We start from the raw sequence: 19388 nt of genomic DNA, 5'->3' as shown, positions 1-19388 counted from the left end.
GGCCAACCTGGATGAACTCTGGTAAGAGAAGGCTGGTGTTGATACTGTGTGCATTGTTTCCTGTTAATTTCTGCTTTCACAGTTAGCGGAGTGCTTTTGCTCAGGCTAACTTGGTGGGAAGCTAATATTGACAGCTACCTCCCTGAATGAATCCACCTCTTAATACCATCATTATGACGCCATGGCTCTAGAAACTATACATTTAGACAGAAACGCATCATAACTGGGCGTTGCATCACCTTAACATAGTCGAGTACAACACAATTATATTAATATTTCCGAAGCATTTAAAATCAATAAATCCGCATTTACAATTAAGAGTGATAAACTACCAGCTTTAAGATCGCTTGGATACCTTCAACACGTTAAAATAAAAGGCGCTTTTACGGGATTAGTCTAAGAAGTTTTATTAACACCAACAGTATGTGAGCTTTAACAAGTGTGTTCACTAAACAGCGCATTGTTTCATTTAAGAAACGTGATGATAAAGACAAACTATTCACTGAAAATAAAAGAAAACAAACAAATAATTTGCAGTTGTTCTTGAGAATATATTTGCGACAGTGGTGAAACTTTGATACAAGTTAAACCAAAACAATTCAACAAGTCTCCTTGAGTCCTTTCCCTGCAGGCACAGCTGAGCCAGTGTCACACATCATCTCTTGCAGAAGCATCAAGCATTTATTTTTTATATATCTATATATTTTATTTCGTTAATATTTATTTAATAAAAAAATAAAAAAATGCTTTGAACTCACCAAAACGACTGATTATTGCCAAAAACACCGGCTTATCTGAACACAAAATCCATCCTAGCATCCTCGCTAGCATCGGGGTTGGCCGACCTCTTCTTTTCTTGAACAGTCCGTCTTGAAAATGGCGTTGTAAGTACAAGTTGTATGTAAATATATCTGCGACCAAATCTATCTTCACAATATCTTCCATCAGCCATTGTGGGTTGTAGAGCTAGCTACACGAATTAGCTCGTTCACGTCGCCACAGGGTGTTCACCCTGAACAGTTCAGGTTCACTCTGCTAGCTCTGCGTAGCTCCGCCTCTCACTAGCGCGCATCCAATCAAAAGACGTGCCCGTGCTGACGTCATTGTACGCCTGCATGCTGGCCCCGGTGTCGCCAACTCGAAATCTGATCGGTTAACACCAGTTTCGATTCCGTTCACTTTAAGCTACAGGCGCCAGCACTGTTGATTCTGAAGGCCTAAGGGCAGATTTATTGGACCCTAGCAACACATGACGGCTGAAATATGATTGGATAAAAGCTCTAACGTAAAGGCCAGCCCTCCGATCTCGACCTGAGGCTGGAAGCAGCGCAACTAGACTATAGACTATAGGGAATAATTTAATACATATTTGTGGAAAAAATATATATTATATATTTATATTCTGATGATGTTTAGGCCAGCAGAGAAGGCCTTGCTGGCCCTGACGGCCCGCCACTGTACAGATTCAAATGTTAGAACAAAAGACAAGAGACCTGATCAGATCACACTTATGATGATAAATCATAATCGGTTAATTTATGAGACGCTATTAACTAACCAGCTGACGCTACCGGGAGCCGCTGTGCTATTTACAGCTCGTCCATTTTAATCTTGCAACTTAGCTTTACCCATTTTAAAATACTATTTTATGACAACCGCAACTGGTTGCTAGGAGACGGGCGCGGCAAAAGGGTGGGGGCGCAAAAAGCTAGTGACGCAAACAGGAAATCCTCTGTAGACCAGACCGTCTCATTCCGGAGACCGCTCGGTCCAGCCTTTGCAGTATTCAAAGGACGCGGCCGACGTAGACCGCGAAGGCTGGGTCCTCCGAAGGCCGGGTCCTCCGAAGGCTGCAGCCGCTGGATTGGGACACAGATAGCGTCCAAGCTCCCCTCTCACGGTCTGTTTCATGGCCTGTTCTCACAGTTAGCAGAGTGCTGTGGCTCAAGCTAAAATGGTGGAACGACAGCTTTCTGCCTGATAAAAATGACCGTCATCCCTGCTCCAGCAAAAGCCCTAGCCCTAGTGTCACAGCAGTGCCTTTTCACTCTATCCCCATAAATACCATGAAGACTCCGTGGGAATGATCTTGTGTATGACACTGGAACCCATACCAACCGGGTCATGCAAGGTTACACATGACTTTGTATATGCTGTATATAAATTCTCAACCTGGGTGTGTGTAAAACAGATATTCATGGTTAAAGCACTTCCTTTGGTGGTCACCAGGATTAACAGACCCGTAGTGACATCCGTTATTTTTGGTATATACAGACAGAAAGTATGAGAAAAGTGTTTTTGAACATTTAAGCATATCAACATGTTCAAGTAGAAGTATTAAAAAATGTCCTCTTTAAACTACAGAAGATGAAATATTCACAGTTAAAGTGTAAACAGGAAGCTAAAATACAAAATGTCACATTAGAGCTCTTCCTTGTTTCTGCAAAACATAAGCGGATAGTGTTTACCCTCATGAGGTCATTTTTGAAATCCAGACTATGGTCTCGGGAAAATGGATAAATGGTAATGGTATGAGCACAATAATAAGCTGTCTTGGTATAAAAACATAAATTACTTTCCATAAAAAACAACCCATTATTTTCATATATCATGACTCCTGGGTGGCAACATTCTGGGAATATCCAAGGGGGATATTTGCTGGGGAATTAACAGGAATTTATGGGACTTGATAGGAAATTACTGGAATAGAATGGAGATATAGGGATATATTCTGTTTAGGCTGTATTTACTGTACATAATGCAATTAAGATTAACCATATCATAAACTGACATGATCCAATCATTTGCCAGATAAAACGATTGATTTTTGGTACAGTGGGAAATGTGTCATGTGGTGAGTTAGTTGGCTATTCAACGGGAAAGTAGGTTGTGTGCAAACTTAGGGTCTAAGTGGACAACTCATATCTTGTCTAAGTGGACAAGATATTCTTTATTGTTTTACAATAAAACAATAAAGAATATCTGCTGGTTGACTGAAATATCATACAAAATATATTCATTCCATAAATGTGTTCAGTAATTACATGAAAATGTAGTGCTATGGCTCTACATAGTAGTGTTTTTCAATAGTGTGGATTGTGTACATTTGATGGGAGAATGATCTGTGCAGAGGGTAGATTCCTATTTAATGGCATGCTTGATATATAATGGAAGAGTGCACTGCTGAATGAATGGTCCCTTGACATTTTCCAGGAAATGTACTAAAAATCTTCTGACCCTTTGCAACCCTAAGCACACCACATTGTGCATTTTGCAACCCTTATTTTATTCCTTTTGATAGTCATGGTGTGTGCATTTCTCTAGGTGTGTGTGTTTGTGCTGACCTCCCCGTGCCACACAGGGTTGGTGGTGTTGGCTATGATGGAGGAGCGTCTCTCTTGGCCGTGGTGGGTGAACTTGGGGAGGCCGCTTCTCTTCCCGGGCTGGATCGACATTTTCAGGTAGGGGTCGGGGTTGAAGAACATGCCCTTCTTCAGGCCAACCGCCCTTATGTCTGAAGTGGAAAAACACACATTCATTTACTTTTGTGTCTATCTTTTACTGGACCACAAGTACACCACAATTCCACTGAATCAGTCCTCATACCGGATAGGGTGAAGCTCACTAGTTTACGACAGTGCTCAGTCCCTGATTGGTCCTCCACTTGGCCTTCACTGCCCACCTGATGAGAAAAAACAACCAATGGGAGAGCATTATGAGTGGACCCCTTACCCTTCCCATTTTTAGAGTGAACCAACTTCACTCTTTGAGAAAAAAAACATAAGAAATTGATGACGTGAACATGAAGTTAAAAGGAGGAACATCAGAGAGGGTGAGGAATAATGAGAGAGAGAGAGAGAGAGAGTACTGATTCAAGCTGACTGCTTTACATTTTACTGACTCAACTGGAGCAAATGTCTTTTAGCCTCAGTTTGTGCTGCCAAGAGCTCGGTGACAATAATAATAATAATAATTCATTTTATTTGAGGGCGCCTTTCAAAGCACCCAAGGTGACGTCCACTTCACTCCATTCACGGCCTTCCATTCACTCTGACTGCATCCCTTCCATCTCTTAATTTGTTTCCAGCTTCTTCCTTAACCGAGTGGAGCCAAAAATATGTTACCCAATAAAGTCTCTGGGTTAAGAGGCCGCAGTTAAGAAGATTTTCTTCTCGAAAACCACCTTTTCTGAACTGGACCCTCACGTATGCCTTTATTTATTCACTGTATTAGTTGGAGAAGATAACCAGGCCCCATTTTTTAATCCCTTTGAAGAATCACACAGAGGTTAACCTAAGACTAAAAACAAGCCGAAACCATGGCCGACATGGGTTACTGATCGCACCTACCGGGCACAGGACCAGGGGTCCAAAATTTCAGGGGTCCCCTGGACTTCACTTAAAAAAAATGTTACTCATAAAGACAGATACCAACCAGAAAGAGACTCGAACTGACCACAAAGAAACAAAAAACAACTACAAAGAGACACAAAATGACCACAATGAGAAACAAAACCACAGAAAGATGCGCAACGACTATAAAGAGATAGAAAACAACAACATAGAGAGGCTAAACAACTATAATGTTTGTGTATCTTGCTCCTATGTAGAAGTGGTGACGCCCATTGTAATTTGAAACATTAGGTAGTTATAAAATGCTATAAATGCTTTTTATGTGTATGGAGAAAGATCAAGATTAAGTTGTTCATTCTGAAATGCTTGATAAATAGGGCAACTGATCACTGGCCACTGGATGCCAATAACATGAAATTTAGATGGGACCCACACACTGACATACCGTTACTCCAGGATTCTTGATGGTGATACAAGGTGTTGTTGCTCTTAATGCTCCACTTACGCCATGATAGTATTTAAAGCAGATCTTAGTCTCTGCTGTGGAGAAAACAAAGACAGAAATGATGTGATCACTACGACATTATCAAGTTATTTTCTCAAACCTGACAAAGCTCCTCCATATCCACTGAAGACGCTATACACAGCTACAAATAACTGTAACTAAGACCAACACAGCACCCATGGGGTCCACTTACGCTCCATGAAGTAGGGTTCCGGCTCCAGTCTCCAAACGATCTGTCCTCTCTGTGTGCCATTCACTCCACGATTCTTGGAGTCCCACACGTTGGCCACACACGTCTCATCTGTGAAACACAAACATTTTTTAATTATAATTATTATAATTATAATTTAATCATGGATCAGAGTATGATCCGTGATTCCACATTACCACTGATTTTTTGGGGATTTGCATATGACAGGTTAGGGAGCATGTAACATTGACAAACCAGCATGGAGCTTACTGGTTCCTGAGGGAATGTCTGCCCTAAGGTCATAAACCACATCCCTGTCCGTGCCTGTAGAGCCATCAAACATTTATGTGTACGTCCTGCGACAAATGGCCAGTGTCCTAATGGATCAATGCCCCCTGTCACACCAGGTCACCATCAATAACCTCTTAAGCCTTTGTTGGTGGCAAATTCCACACACACACACACACACACATCTGTCTGACCTGACAACCCTACAGTCATGCAAACCTGATAAACTACAGCCTGAGAGGTTTGAACACACACGCACGCACACACACACACCAGGGCTAGGTAACGGAACTCAGGCATGGCTGACAGCCGGGTTGGAAACAGGGCTTACCCCTGGGGAGAAAAAAAAAATGAAATCCCCCTGCCTACCATATAAGAGCGGCAGAGAGGTTGAATGGATGGAGAGATCACCTTTCAACGACTTTCTCCATGTCGGATAGAGGATTGCCCACAGGCAATCACTCTCTTTCACACATAAACACACACACAAAATTGGTCATCTGTGGTTTGAGATGCCCTTAGCTTTGTAAAATGGTGCGTAGAGTAATTATTTTGCTGCATAAAGCTGCTCTTTCACACCTGAGCCTGAGAACTGCAGGGCATCACCAAGCCCAGCTGTTAACACAGACTGGCTTTTATCTCACATTAAACATGCTACCATATTAAAATGAACCAGAAGTACTGCCTTGCGCTTGAATGCCTCCATCAACCAGTATTGTTGCAGATAACATCCATGTATGTCCGAATTGTCATCAATTTATCCTATTAAACATCAAGTGAAATTGTCAAAATTAGCATATGAATTCTTCAGTTATGGCCAAAATTGTGTTTTGTGACATCACAATGAATTTTAAACACCAAATTCTAATCAGTTAAACCAAATTGACAAATGTCGCTCAATTCGTGAGAATGGACCGGAAGGATGTCTGTGACGACATAACTGCTTTGAGAACACCATAAGAATGGAGAACAAGTAGTTTATTAACTCAATAACAACAATGTTATATGAGCAGTACACAAAGTGCCGTCGACCAACCTTGCTCACTCACTTACAGTTCTTCACAGCAAAGTTGCTTTATCTAGCTCTCTGGTTGAAAGGTCTTGATAGCGGGAAGAGACCATATCGGCAGCAACTAGGAGCATGGCAGAAGCTACAGCATCCAACAATAGTGTCTGGAGTTTATCCTCCAGATAAAAAATAAATTGCATTCAGAAGAAGATTTAAGTCCAAAAAAGAAATCGATCAACAATGAAAGAGGGCTCCTGGGGCCGGGGGAGATGTAGCAAGCTAACCTGCAGGAATATAGGTTCAGCTTCCTCCTCATCCAAATAATTTTCTTACACACCCTTACAGTAAACAGTGTCCTCTAATGATGAAGCCAGCTCACAATACACTCTTTACTTTTGTAAAGTGAAGGGGGAAATGGAAAGAAAATCTGTGCAATCTGTCATGCCCTCTTGTATGGTATTGACTCATGCAGGGGGATTTCTGGGTTTTTTTTCTCCCCAGGGGTAAGTCCTGTTTCCAGCCTGGCTGTCAATATGATAGCAGAATGTAACAGGAATTTCAACAAAAATAATATTAATATTTCTGCCTTTGAGTTAGAAAAAAGCAATGTTCAGGACTAATACATCCACATTGTAGTGTTTCTGAATTGTGTGATAGCTAGTCCTGCATACTGTAATAATTGAGTTTAGGCTAACTTTATCAGGCTGAGTATTGTTTTAAAAAATGATAATGCCATTACAAATACCAGTACCCTTAAAGTTATGCAGATAGCAAAATGGTACTTCATATGATACAAATCATGTGAATGGAAGCTGTGTGTGTGTGTGTTCCACTGGCTCGCTAATTGTTGCCGCACTGCACAACGCTTATATTGCGGGTATTGTTGATAATGCAGTCCTCGACCAACCATTTGTTGTCGAAGCATAACACCCACCCTCCAACCATTAATTTGCTCACCGATGTGGTACAAGCCGATCCAGTCGGTGGCATCCACTTCTTCCTTGATGTCCCAGGAGATTACCAGGTGGCTGTGGCCTAGAGTCAGCTGGTATGTAGACGCCGCGAGTGATGAGCGACTGTCTGATGTCACCAGGTCTGTGTCGCTATTGGCCCGCTGGAGCCCCACTCCCGCTGTTTCTGGTTGGCTCCCTGACGACGTAGTGGGAGAGGTGGACACAGAGGCACCTGCTTCCCCGACTGTGCCCTGCATCGACAGGCTGCGGAGGTTATCTGGACAAATTGTGTATGGCCGGGTGTGTGGGGTGCGCCGACGCACCGCAAGCAGGTGCTCCCTGGCGCTGCCGTTGGCCGATGATGAGGACGACGGGGATGAGGGAGAGGTGGCAGTGGCAGCCATAGCCATAGTTTCTGCAGAAGATGAGGCAAGAAAGGGAGGGGACAAGAAGCGAGGGGGAGAGGAGGAAAGTTGGTGGTGGCGATTTTGGTGCTGGTGGGAGTTGGGCTTTGGATGAAGATGGTGGTGGTGGAGGTGATGATGATGATGATGGTGGTGGGGGGAAGGGGTACGGGAGGTGGAGAGGCAGGCGGACGATGACTGGGGGCAGGGGCGGGGGAGAGGACTGCAGTTGCGAGAGAGGGGCGAATGGTGGAGGCCTGATAGGCGAGCAAAAAAACAAAGAAAAACAAAGAGGGATGGGAAGAATTAAAGGAAGGAGACACGTAGCTTAAAAAGCACACCACCAGACCAAACTGAACTGAAGAAAACTGTGGAAAAGGATGGAGGTGTGTCGGTACAAAAGGATGATTGGAGGTTCCTTGATGTACATTTCTTGATCCCTGCTGGCGTTCCCTTAGGCAAGGCACTTCAGATTTCCCAGATTCCACTAGCTGTCATTAAAGATGATACGAGGCAATTTGAACGTTAGCTGAATCTATCTTTCTTTTTTTCCCTTTCCTCTCTCAGATCCGTCATGGATATCAGGTTTACATTGTGAATGTGGATGCTGATTTGTCGCTCCTAACACCCCAAGACACCTGTCCATTCTGACAAACACTTAAGTGTCAACAGCAGAGCAATGCCTTGCTCTAGGGACCTAGAGTACTTTGTAAACCATCCAGGTACCCATTATGACATAGGAAAGTGGTGGAGTTGGGAGATGGGCAGAGAGAGAGAGACAAGGTATTAAGGATGAAAGGCGATCCGGGAATCCATCTGCTGGTCTGTCTGGAGAGAAAGGGGTGATGACGGGGCGTTCCTATGATCCACAGGGAGGAGAGGGGTGAAGGGAGATTGAAGACCTATAGGGAGAGTGAGAGAGACAGAGACACAGAGAGAGAGAGGAAGTAAGAAAGGTTGAAGGGGAAAGAGGAAGACAAGGGAAACAAACATAAGAATGATGGTCAGTATTTTGTGGTAGTACTTTGTATGCAGTATGGCAAATTGTTACTTTTACACAATTGTAGTGGTAACTTTTATTATTAACTTCTGTTTGGTATCCATGCAAGTAAAGCATGGATACCAATCTGGTCAGAGCTCTGGATTTTGATAAGGTGGTGGATAATTTGCATAGAAACTGGTAAGGAAGGAAAGACAGGGCACACTGTAACTGTGTGTTTATGTCTGATAATTAGTGCAGAAGTTTATCTTGCTCCATGATCCATGCTTTTGTGATCAGTTTGGGGTTTAGATTTTCAGTGTGTGATTGGTGACACTGCTGATAGAGGTGCAGACTGATGGTTTTGGATAGTCTGTATTTGTTTGACCTGTCCATCAACCCCGACCTAAACCATACGTGGACGGAATGAATGGACTTGTGGAAGGATGGAAAAGCCTGGTGCGTCTCAAACAGGTTGCCTGGAGCGTTGGTATCAAATGCCGAGGGCCTGACAAAGCGTTGTTATTTGAAAACCTGGGAATGACAGCTTGCAGGGGAGAGAGGCCTCCATGCTCTTGATGGTCTGGGATTTGCATATTTCAAACTTTTACACTCCCTGCGATAGCCTTAGAATCAATCTTCTCATCTTACTCTCATTTTCCAAAATGTCTAACTAATGCTTTTAATTTACATATAAAAAACGTTATTATTAAAAAAATCTCCTAAATCTAGAAAATGCTTCCATTGAAAACACACAACATGTTTTTTGTAAATGCAACACTAAACCAAAAGAATATATTCTGGATGGCAACACACAGGTAGGGCTTTTTGTCAGCAATCTTTAAAAAAACACTTGCACACACACAGACACACATTACATTCTCTCTTCGTCTTTCCTTCTTTCAATCTCAATTGATCTCTCTCTCAAACTCACACACACTTTGGTTGCCACGGTGACAGGTGAATACGTGTCTCAGTTTCCGCACCAGTCTTGTCAGACCTACAGATCCGCGGCCACTCCCTTCCTTCCTCTCCTATCCTTCTTGCCATTAGAAGTCTGAATGGATGTGCACTCACACACAAGCATACCATCCCCCAAAGCTCCTAAATTAGCTGTGCATGGTGTTGCTGACGAGAGCTGGAGGGAGGGGAAAGAGACAGAGGATATATCATGGAAGATTTTAAATGCCCATATGTCTTGATTTAAACCTGCATTACTTATTTTTAAACCACTTTGGGGGAGAGCAACAAACTATAAACACACATAACTATTTGAATGGTTGTGCTTGCAGCACAACATCAAAAACATTTTTTGAATTTTAATTAACGCGACATGTGATTGGCCACTACCTCAGTATCTACAACCCATACAGTCTGTGGTATGGTGAAGTCAAACACGGTGAAGTTGGCAGTTCAGAATGCCAAGATGCCTCAAAAACATTGGAAAGTACAACTTTACTACACTCCTGTGGCGTCTTTTAAATGAGGTGGGGGTGGTGGCATTCTCGCAACTAAATGCTTTCCTTCACACGATAGGTTTCAAATGAATCATGGAGCCGTTTTCCCCTTTCTCTATTTAAGAGTGTGGCCTTTCAATTTGAGCAGGACTCAGATTTAGTAATGCTTTCCCATCAAAACCCTGTCCTCACACTCAAAAAGCTCCTGCTTGCGCTTAGATTTGCTCTGCTTTTCCTCAAACTATATGCTTGCACTCAGATATATTGCGTTTGTGTGTCAAAAGTTATGAGAGTAGGTTAAATGGTGAAAGAAATAAGTTGTTGCTTTTCTTGAGAAAATCTGGGCTAAAGACTGGTTGCATAGACCTGCTGACTCCCAACGCACTCTTTTGATAAATGGTAAATATAAAAAGTAGAAAAACTTCAGGTTAAAACATACAGTTTTTGCTAAATGGCATGGAGATTGTAGTTTCTTCTGTATTGAAGTTTTTACCACACTCTCTAAAAGCTTTAGGAAAGGGATGGCAAAGCAAAGCAAAGCACAAACTTGTAAAAGGGTTGATAAAAAAGGGGTGAAGCAATTTGGTAGCTTGAAGTTATGGAAGAAAGAAACTGACAGTAGAGAGAGGACTGGGAAAGTGTGAGAAAAGGTTTTTGTTTTCTTGTGTGTGGAAGACTCATGTGACAAGTAGTGCCGACCTTGTTGAGGAAATGATGAGCTCAGCTCATTATACAATGCATTTCATTTTATTCATTATCATGTAGCAGAGTTTGATTGAAAATGTTAACAAGATGGGTCCTTTTAAAAAAACAAAATAAATGCTTTGATGCATTTACTCATAGATCCTCCTATCCACACAGGGTCTTCTAATTGAAAATACGGGTATATATCAAAATACCTTGGTGTCTGGGAGGATATTTCACACAGGTTACATTATGCAAAACTGTCCAAATATAAAACACAGCTTTCTAATACTATTAGGGTCCATAAACTGGACATAGGAAAAAGACAACCTCCACAGTCGGGAGGTGGAGCTTGTCCTGGTTGACAACAACGTTACCTACAACAACAACTTTCGCCAAAGGATGACCATCAACCACTGGGGTAAAGTGAAGCTGCAAGAGGCTCCATCATACACCTCCTTCTAATGCTGGATTGTTGGACCAGGCCTCAATGATATCTGCATTGACAAGAGATTTCATGCCTTCCGACTACTGCACACAGTCCAATAACAACGCAAATTTTAAACCAGTCATACATTTTACAGGTAATTTGGATGTCAATATTTTATGCAGGAATGTTGCTTATTTTAGGCTTATTTTCAGAGGAAACGTTGAGAAAAAGTTGCAAAAGCCCTTTATGTCAGTCCCATTGTACTCATCCAACAATTAAAAGTCAAAAGTTAGTTAAAGAAGAGTGACAGTTCATTATAGCCTGAATATATATATATATATATATATATATATATATATATATATATATAATTTCTTAATAATTTCTTGTCAGAATCACAATGCAGTTTCCTTACTTTCCCAAAAGAAATTCCAAGCTTTTACTGTCGAAAATTCTCTAAATAAATTTGACAAATTTCATGTTTTTTTACACCAAAAAACAATAACTAAGCAGCTCAGCACACACACACACACACACACACACACACACACACACACACACACACACACACACACACACACACACACACACACACACACACACACACACACACACACACACACACACACACACTCTTCTGGACTGATTTATAAATAGCTTAGGGGAGAGGACAGTGCTTAGCATAGTGCTGCTGACAGAGTTTTAAGCCACTTGTGAATAGCCGCCACACACTCACACAGACCATAACAAACTCGTAAAGTGATGTCCGCATGCTTTGAACTAACAAATTAAAAACACACTCCTTCACTCTCGCTTTCTCACAAAACACCAGCTCACTCCATCCTTAGAGTCATACAGAAAACACTACTGTCAAAAACACACAGCTCCCTATTGTTTAAATAAAACTGAAATGCACACACGCGCACGTGAACCTCTCGGGAGGTAAGTGTCCATGATCCAGTAGTAGGATTAAAACAGAGAATGCTGGGGATTTACGGTTGACAGAATGCCTTGTTTAATCTGCTGCATTACCACACAGCTTCAATCTGCAACTGGAGTCTGGGCTGCCTGTGCAGCCATGTTGTCAATTTTGTGGGGGCATTTCATTATTTTTAGGGACCGAGCACCGACAACGTTGGGCCGCGAAGGCCCTATTGAAACTGTAGTGTTCCTTATTAGGGCCTTATTCTTCTTCTGCCAAATGAATTGCCTTTTTGAGGGCTTTATCATGCTCAAAAACTCACCAAATTTGACATCCCTAAGCTCCGCCTGCCGAAATTGTCCGCCATTTTGAATTTTTTGAAAAACATATTTTTGCAAACTCCTCCTGAACGCTCAGTCCGATTTCCACCAAATTTCATGTGGATCCTTCATCGATCTCATCAAAAGTTATAAAAAAAACGAGATCACGTTACATTTAGAATATATATGTACCGATGAACTTGATAGGGGCGTGGCTGCCTACATCAGTACACATAACGTAAATACCATTTGACTTATAACCAAGGAATTTGCAGCGTATGTCCACAAGTATCCTGTTACATACCCTTAAATGTTCATTCCATTCTACCACTAGGGGGCGATACAGTAACTTTTTCAATGTTCTGCATTTTAAGGCATTTTTCATCATTTTCAGGCGTACTTTGACGAACTCCTCCTACAGAATTTATGCAATCAACTTCAAATTTGGTCTTGGGACCTTTATGATCAAAATTTATCAAAATGGTGAGTTTTGATCCAAGGACCTTGACGTGGCGACCATTTTGTTGCAACTTCGTGCCTGTCGCCATGAAAAAGGAAGTTGTTGTAACTCCAAGGTACATAGTCCAATCTGGCCAAAATCTCTTGTGCATGATGCTGGTTCAGCTCTGAACAGATTCCAATGCAAAAAAAATTGCATCGCATCCTGTAACAAACCCTGCAATTTTCATTCCATTCATCCAATAGGGGCCGCTACAGTAATTTGTTCAATTTCTGTATTTTTTGGCATCTAACTATTGGACGTGGTGTCCGATTGTCGCAGGAGTTCGCGGCGTCTCGCCGCCACCCCGACGCGCGCGCTGCGAGGGCCCGATCATCGCTGCTTGCAGCTTTAATTTCATGTTGTTTTTTCCTTCATAAATTATACCTGATATGTCAGGTTGTTTAGCTCCTTAGTTTGACTGATATCAAGCTGGAGGTCAACATCTGTAAAACCAAAATGCTGACTGCTTTAACAAATTAATCCTCAAATTTAAAAGATAATGCTGCAGTGGCAAAACTTCCTTTGGTGGTCCGACCGTGGTGGAATGGCAGAGAGAGGAGGACAAATATGCCAAAAAGTGCGTTAAAAAATGGTGCATAATATTTCAAAAGTTATATGCCCCAGTGTTGTATGGTGACTGGAAGGTCATTCAAAACATACATTCTCCTGCCAAATCCCCACCTACCCCTAACCATAGTCAGCCTGGGTCTTACAGCCAAGCATTCCACATTTGGGAATCCACATAAAACTGTGCTGGTCCCACCAAATGCTTAACTTTGCATGTGCATGTGTCAGCCAGTGCAAAGCAAGGCCCAATGCTACCAAACATTAAGATGATATTTGAATTACTATGAATAATAATAATAATAAATTATGCAACAGCTATATTGTGCATATTTTCTGGAGATGATGACACCGAGATGATTGGACCCATTTGTGGCTATGCATCTAAACTTTAAGCAGTGTTTCCTGATTTCAAAATCAGTCTCAATCAAGTTCAGAAGACGATTCAATGAATTTTGGAAGAGTTGAAACGATTAGTAAAAAAGCCAACTACCTTACCAACCAAACTGCTGAAACTGAGAGACTGTCAAAATAACAGCTATCTTTTAATCTTCACCTGTGGCATTGGCCTTTAGTTTTACATTGGCCATCTGTGTGTTTACTGTGCCACTAACCAGGAGCTGTAGGGTCTGAGTACATTTGTTCACTGGATTTAAATCAAAGTGGCAGAAACAAGAAAACAACTCAATTTTGCCGGGAGGAGAGCATGCGGCAGCTACATGAGACGGACCTCCGGGCGGCGGCTGCAGCAACTCCAGTTGCAGTCGGAGGCATGATGCATGCCTCCCACCTGCAGTGGAAACAGCCATTGGTTCTCTGGACTTGATGAAGGGTCCCTTTGAACCTCTTCTCTGTCATTTAAGACAGCTCATCTAAGAGAGTGAGTGAACTTACTGCCCTGTCGGTGCATCCCAGTTGCTTTATGCTCTATGATGACTGTAGCGGGGCTACACTAAGACCAAATACCTCCTTTGTTCCCAAGAACTAAAAGAGTTCTTTCAGGTTGAGGGTTATACAGCTGGACACGTCTGCTTTGCCCAGGTGGGCATTGGCATTGTAATGTTGGACACAAGGCCCCTTTCAAACGCACTGAAAAACCTTTAATGTGCTGTCGGGATGGCATGGCAGGTCCAACAAACGGCTTGCAGGACGGCTTTTTGAGTGCCTCTCCCAAGCTGGCGGCAACCTCCAATTTTTAAAAGTGAAGCCAATGCAGAAGTGCCTTTAAACTTAAACTTGCATTCTCTCTACTGGCCATCGGGGGTTGATTCTGGTTGCAAAAAGTCTGCTGGAAGTCTATGAGAAAAAGACCCTTGAAACTTTATTTACTACCTCAGAAAACATTGTAAACATAAATTCATGGTTTCAATTGCTAGTTCAAAGACTTCTTCAATACAGCGTAAAGTTCATTTAGTAAATATCATGCAATGTCATAAAAATGTAGAAATAGTGTTATTCTAATACTAATTCAACTATTCTTAATTTTAATAATTCTAATATAGAATTACTACAAATTTCATGTAGAAGTTGCACTGAATGAGTATGGATTAGTGAAAAAATTGAATCTTTTATCAGCCTGGGATCAGACATGTGGTGTTGCAATGCATTTCTGTTCCACATTAGTTTGACATAACACAGGAATATTTACACACAGGTAAATATTCCTAATCCAATTATACTGAAGAAGTCTTTCAATTTAATGAAATTACAGTTGCTGCATGATGAATGGAAGGAAGGACTGGATCAGAGACATTCAACCCCACGATAGGAGCTTGTAATAGCTCATAATTATAGCATAATATATCTGCATACCTGTCCACTGTCTAACCACAGGGCTGTGAAAATCTGCCATCAAAGGAAAACGGATAAGGCCTGAGTTTCCACATAAATCTTCAAGTTTACATAGATTTACCAACACTCCTTTGAAGTAGGTCATGCTTTATTTCCGCCTCAGCAGACTGCAACTATGCACAGGCTGAATTCAGTAAGAGAAGGTGAGTGGTTGGGAGGGGGCACTGACGCCGTGATATCAGCACATACACTAGTGAAGTCGCACACACATGAATACTTTCACAAACACACAGAGAGGAGAGGAGACAGCGAGTGGATTGATTGAGTGTATAGACTGGATCACAGAGCTGACTCATCAATGCTCTACTGCCCCGCGGTCTCTAAGACTCTAAGTGTGTGTGGTCATCTGAGCAGGGTTTCGATTAAGGTGTTTGAGATCATAAGCTATTATGATCAATGTGAGCTGCTGCAGTGGCAGGGTTACCCCATTAGCTTAAAAGTACAATCCCTAGATGTCCCCCCCAGCTCACTGTTGACTGTGTCACGTTAAAAACTCACTGACTTTATAAGAAGTGGACCATAACTTCAGCCAATGGTTTACAGAACACGGCTATGAAACCTCAAGTTAAGAATTTTGGCCTTTGCCATCATAGTTTTTGGCTGTCCCCATTTTATTTTTTTTCAAGCAGAAGTGACACGAGAGAGTGGTGCTAAGTACAACCTAACTCACAACAACGCTTTTGTCCGGCCTGGGAGGGCCCGTCATCACAATGTAGCCTGTAAATGATAAGGCATATTCTGCTTCATCATCTATCTAAAATTTACGATATGAACATCATGCTATATTGTAGAAGACTTGAAACTTGCAATTATATTAAATATTATCTATCTAAAATCTCTTCTGCCAGTTTGTCCAAGTTGGCTCCCCCATACCTGAAGTGTTACACCGTTTTGTGTGAGATGAGTGCACTCTATCCCGAAGCAGCAGCTTCAAGTTTGCAGGTTATTTATAAATGGTGAGACTTTGTGACTAAATATACACACAACCCAGTGAAAACAGACGCTGATATCAATACACCACAGCAGGTGGTGGTGGTACGCACACAGGCTGTAGGCACTGAAAGTAGTTCACTTCAGCCCAAACGCTGTGTTGGATTGGCAGTACTTTCATCTCATGCTAAGACATAGGAATCATAGGTAGAAAAGCATGCACATTCAAGTGTTTCCTATAAAACCTAAATGTTTGTGGGTTGGACGAAAGGAGATTTTCATCCCTCGAACTGTAAAACTCTCACTGAAATCAAAACACTGCTGTTAATCTTCTAGGTGGGGCTGTCTTTGAGTTACGCGGCTGTGCAGACAATGCCTGAATAATGCAAGTGTCAGTGCTTAAAAGCTGCACTTGGAGAGATTTTGATTTAATGAAAATAAAATTGGTTGTATCAGCCTCGTTCAGTCAAGACGGCTGAACGACTCCCTGAAGAGATGCCAAGAAATGTATCCTATTTGCCTAAATAGCGTTGTTGTGTTGGGGCGGTACACTTCTCTGCCTGCAAAATATAAACTGTCCCCTCGATCCCTGGTAGGGTGTTGTGCGATATAGACAACAAATGAAAGGTCTTTTAAGTTCAATTTACTGCTATAAATCTGGAAAACATTTGTACAAAAAAGGAACATTACACATAGATAAACACATAAAGACATAATCTCTCTCTCTCTCTTTCACTCACTCACTCACTCACACACTCACACACACACACACACACACACACACACACACACACACAGTCCTGAAATAGCTGTAGCGTGATTGGAGAACAATGAGGTGGACCCGTCAGAAGGCGACAGCTTCCTGTCCCATACACACCCATCACATTCCACAGTGCCAGTGGGTTTGTTTGTTTGTTTCATTGCTCTCTTGTAGTAACCTCTAACCTTGTGCATGCCATAGCACCCGATCCAATGGGACAGACGGCAAAGTGCTGAAGACGTTTGATTCACTGGCCTAGCTAAACCAAAACTACTGGTAAGGTTTTTAAGCAAACTGTGACGTTTGAAAGAAGTGAGCATTTGGGTTTTACTGAAAAAATTGGGTCAGTTGCATTATCGGAAATTAAGGGCTTCACCCGGAATAAATGTCAGGATATCTTAACCTCATTTCCTTCAGTTTTGACTATGTCTTTTGAAAGTCTTTATGAAGTCCAACAACACTATCGCAGGGCTGACACATAAAGAGACAGACAACCATTCACGCTCACATCCACACCTACGGGCAATTTAGAGTCATCAATTAACCTAAGCTGCATGTCTTTGGACTGTGGGAGGAAGCCGGAGAACCCGGAGAGAACCCATGCTGACACGGGGAGAACATGCAAACTCCACACAGAAGGCCGTCTAGCCCGGGAATTGAACCCAATTCCATCCCAAAGGGATGTGAGGCGACAGTGCCAGCCACTACACCACCATGCAGCCCCCCACTATATATTATGATTTTTCAATTCCTGTGGCTAGAAAACACTCCAATGCCTGACATTAAAGATAGGGTTGGTTTATCGTCTTCAAAATAATACATTTTTACTTTTGTTGAAATTCTCATTTCATCCTGACAACAAAACATCAAAAGATCCGACAAACAAAAGTAAAGTAAAATGACAAATACGTACATTAGAAAAGGTCTTTTTCCGGTGTAGATCAGGTGGTTTAATTCAGGGAAAAGCATGGAGCAGGACGAATTGATAGTGAAAGTTGAATCAAATATCGGGTCAATATACGTTGTCGTCAAAAATAGGCATAGGACACTTGAGAATCTCCCTTCTATAGGAGAGCAATGCCAATGTGCAGCAGAGTGTTGGTGAAGTTTATAGATTTTTTACTAAAGTGACCCTGAGCAAGACAGTGGAACACTACCTGTTCAAGTGTCAATGAGGAAAATTATAAATATATATCCCCCTGCATTCATCTTTTCCAGCATCACCCAAAAAACTTCTTTATCATGCACTGAGGAATACTACACATCCACACTAAAATGGGACTTTGTTCAGCAAAAATAATGGATCCCATCATCTGCAAGCAAATTATTGGTGCGAACTAAAAGCCTAATTGTCAGTCACAGATCACAGCAAACAAGGAGGAGCACACAGTTGACCTGACATCCATCTCCTGATGAAATTAAAATTCACTGTGGTTTATTGTATACGGATTACAATTAGTTTTCGGATCCAACGTGGAGCTATTAGGGAGGAAACAGGAGATGAGCTGTGCTGTTATTGATCTGATTGTGTGAGCACACTACCGCTCTGATCTGTCTTGCATTCTTTAACAGAGCGAGCAGGTTGAAATCATTGACTTTTTCGCTCATTGTCGTTTGACAGCAACGCATAATGCTGTCATTTTTATTTTGGCTTTGTCTTTGTTGTTGTTGTTTCTATTAGGCCTTATTTGTCACTGGTGCCCATGCTTATCGCCATAGCAGATAAAAAAGCATGACTTCATCAGCTCATAATAACCAGCCCAGTCGAAGGCGGCCCTTTACAAAGCACGGTACACAGATTGATTAGTGGAAAAAAAGCTAAAATGTGATGAAATACATAAGCCTGATAGCAACGTATGAGGCTAGCAGACACACATCACAGCAACACCCTGTGATCAACAATACACTCTACATGTCTACCGTTACATACGAGACGCATTGCTTACCTCTGCTACGGCGATTCTAACGTCGTTTACCACCACACCAAAAAAAGAAGAAAAAATAGCCCCGAGACTCGTTTAATTATGGACGACGGTACTCCATACGGCCCGGGCACCACCGACTCTTCATTGGCTTCCAAGCCGGGATCCGGTGCTCCAGAGCCCGTGCGCAGAGCCGCTGTCCCCAACCAAAAACCACCGCTCGAAGCGAAACTTCCCTTTTAAATTGTATTGTTTTATGTTTTATTATTCCTGTTTTTGAATCGTGGCTGCCATGTCCGTCACTCCACGGCGTCGTTGACTTATCAGGCTGGGTAGAAAAGACGCGTTCATATCTTATTTATTTGT

General features: G+C 42.0%; 1 protein-coding gene across 2 annotated transcripts in view; it reads right to left on the bottom strand.

Moving 5' to 3' along the window:
- hecw2b (HECT, C2 and WW domain containing E3 ubiquitin protein ligase 2b) overlaps nt 1–19213 on the bottom strand; it is a 62716-nt gene extending 43503 nt beyond the window's left edge. For both annotated transcript variants that reach the window (XM_054623627.1, XM_054623628.1), the window contains exons 1-6: nt 19047–19213; nt 7302–8603; nt 5051–5158; nt 4798–4892; nt 3607–3682; nt 3345–3514 (exon numbers count right to left, since the gene is read on the bottom strand). In XM_054623627.1, coding sequence (XP_054479602.1) covers nt 3345–3514; nt 3607–3682; nt 4798–4892; nt 5051–5158; nt 7302–7707 — 855 coding nt within the window. In that variant the 5' untranslated portion in view covers nt 7708–8603; nt 19047–19213. The remainder of the gene's footprint in view (nt 1–3344; nt 3515–3606; nt 3683–4797; nt 4893–5050; nt 5159–7301; nt 8604–19046) is intronic.
- Between the last annotated feature and the right edge of the window lie 175 nt (nt 19214–19388).

This window comes from Anoplopoma fimbria, chromosome 22, assembly GCF_027596085.1.
Source record: "Anoplopoma fimbria isolate UVic2021 breed Golden Eagle Sablefish chromosome 22, Afim_UVic_2022, whole genome shotgun sequence".
NCBI lineage: Eukaryota > Metazoa > Chordata > Actinopteri > Perciformes > Anoplopomatidae > Anoplopoma > Anoplopoma fimbria.
The sequence above is the reverse complement of the archived record's forward strand: the minus strand, read 5'-3'. Positions and strand labels throughout refer to the sequence as shown.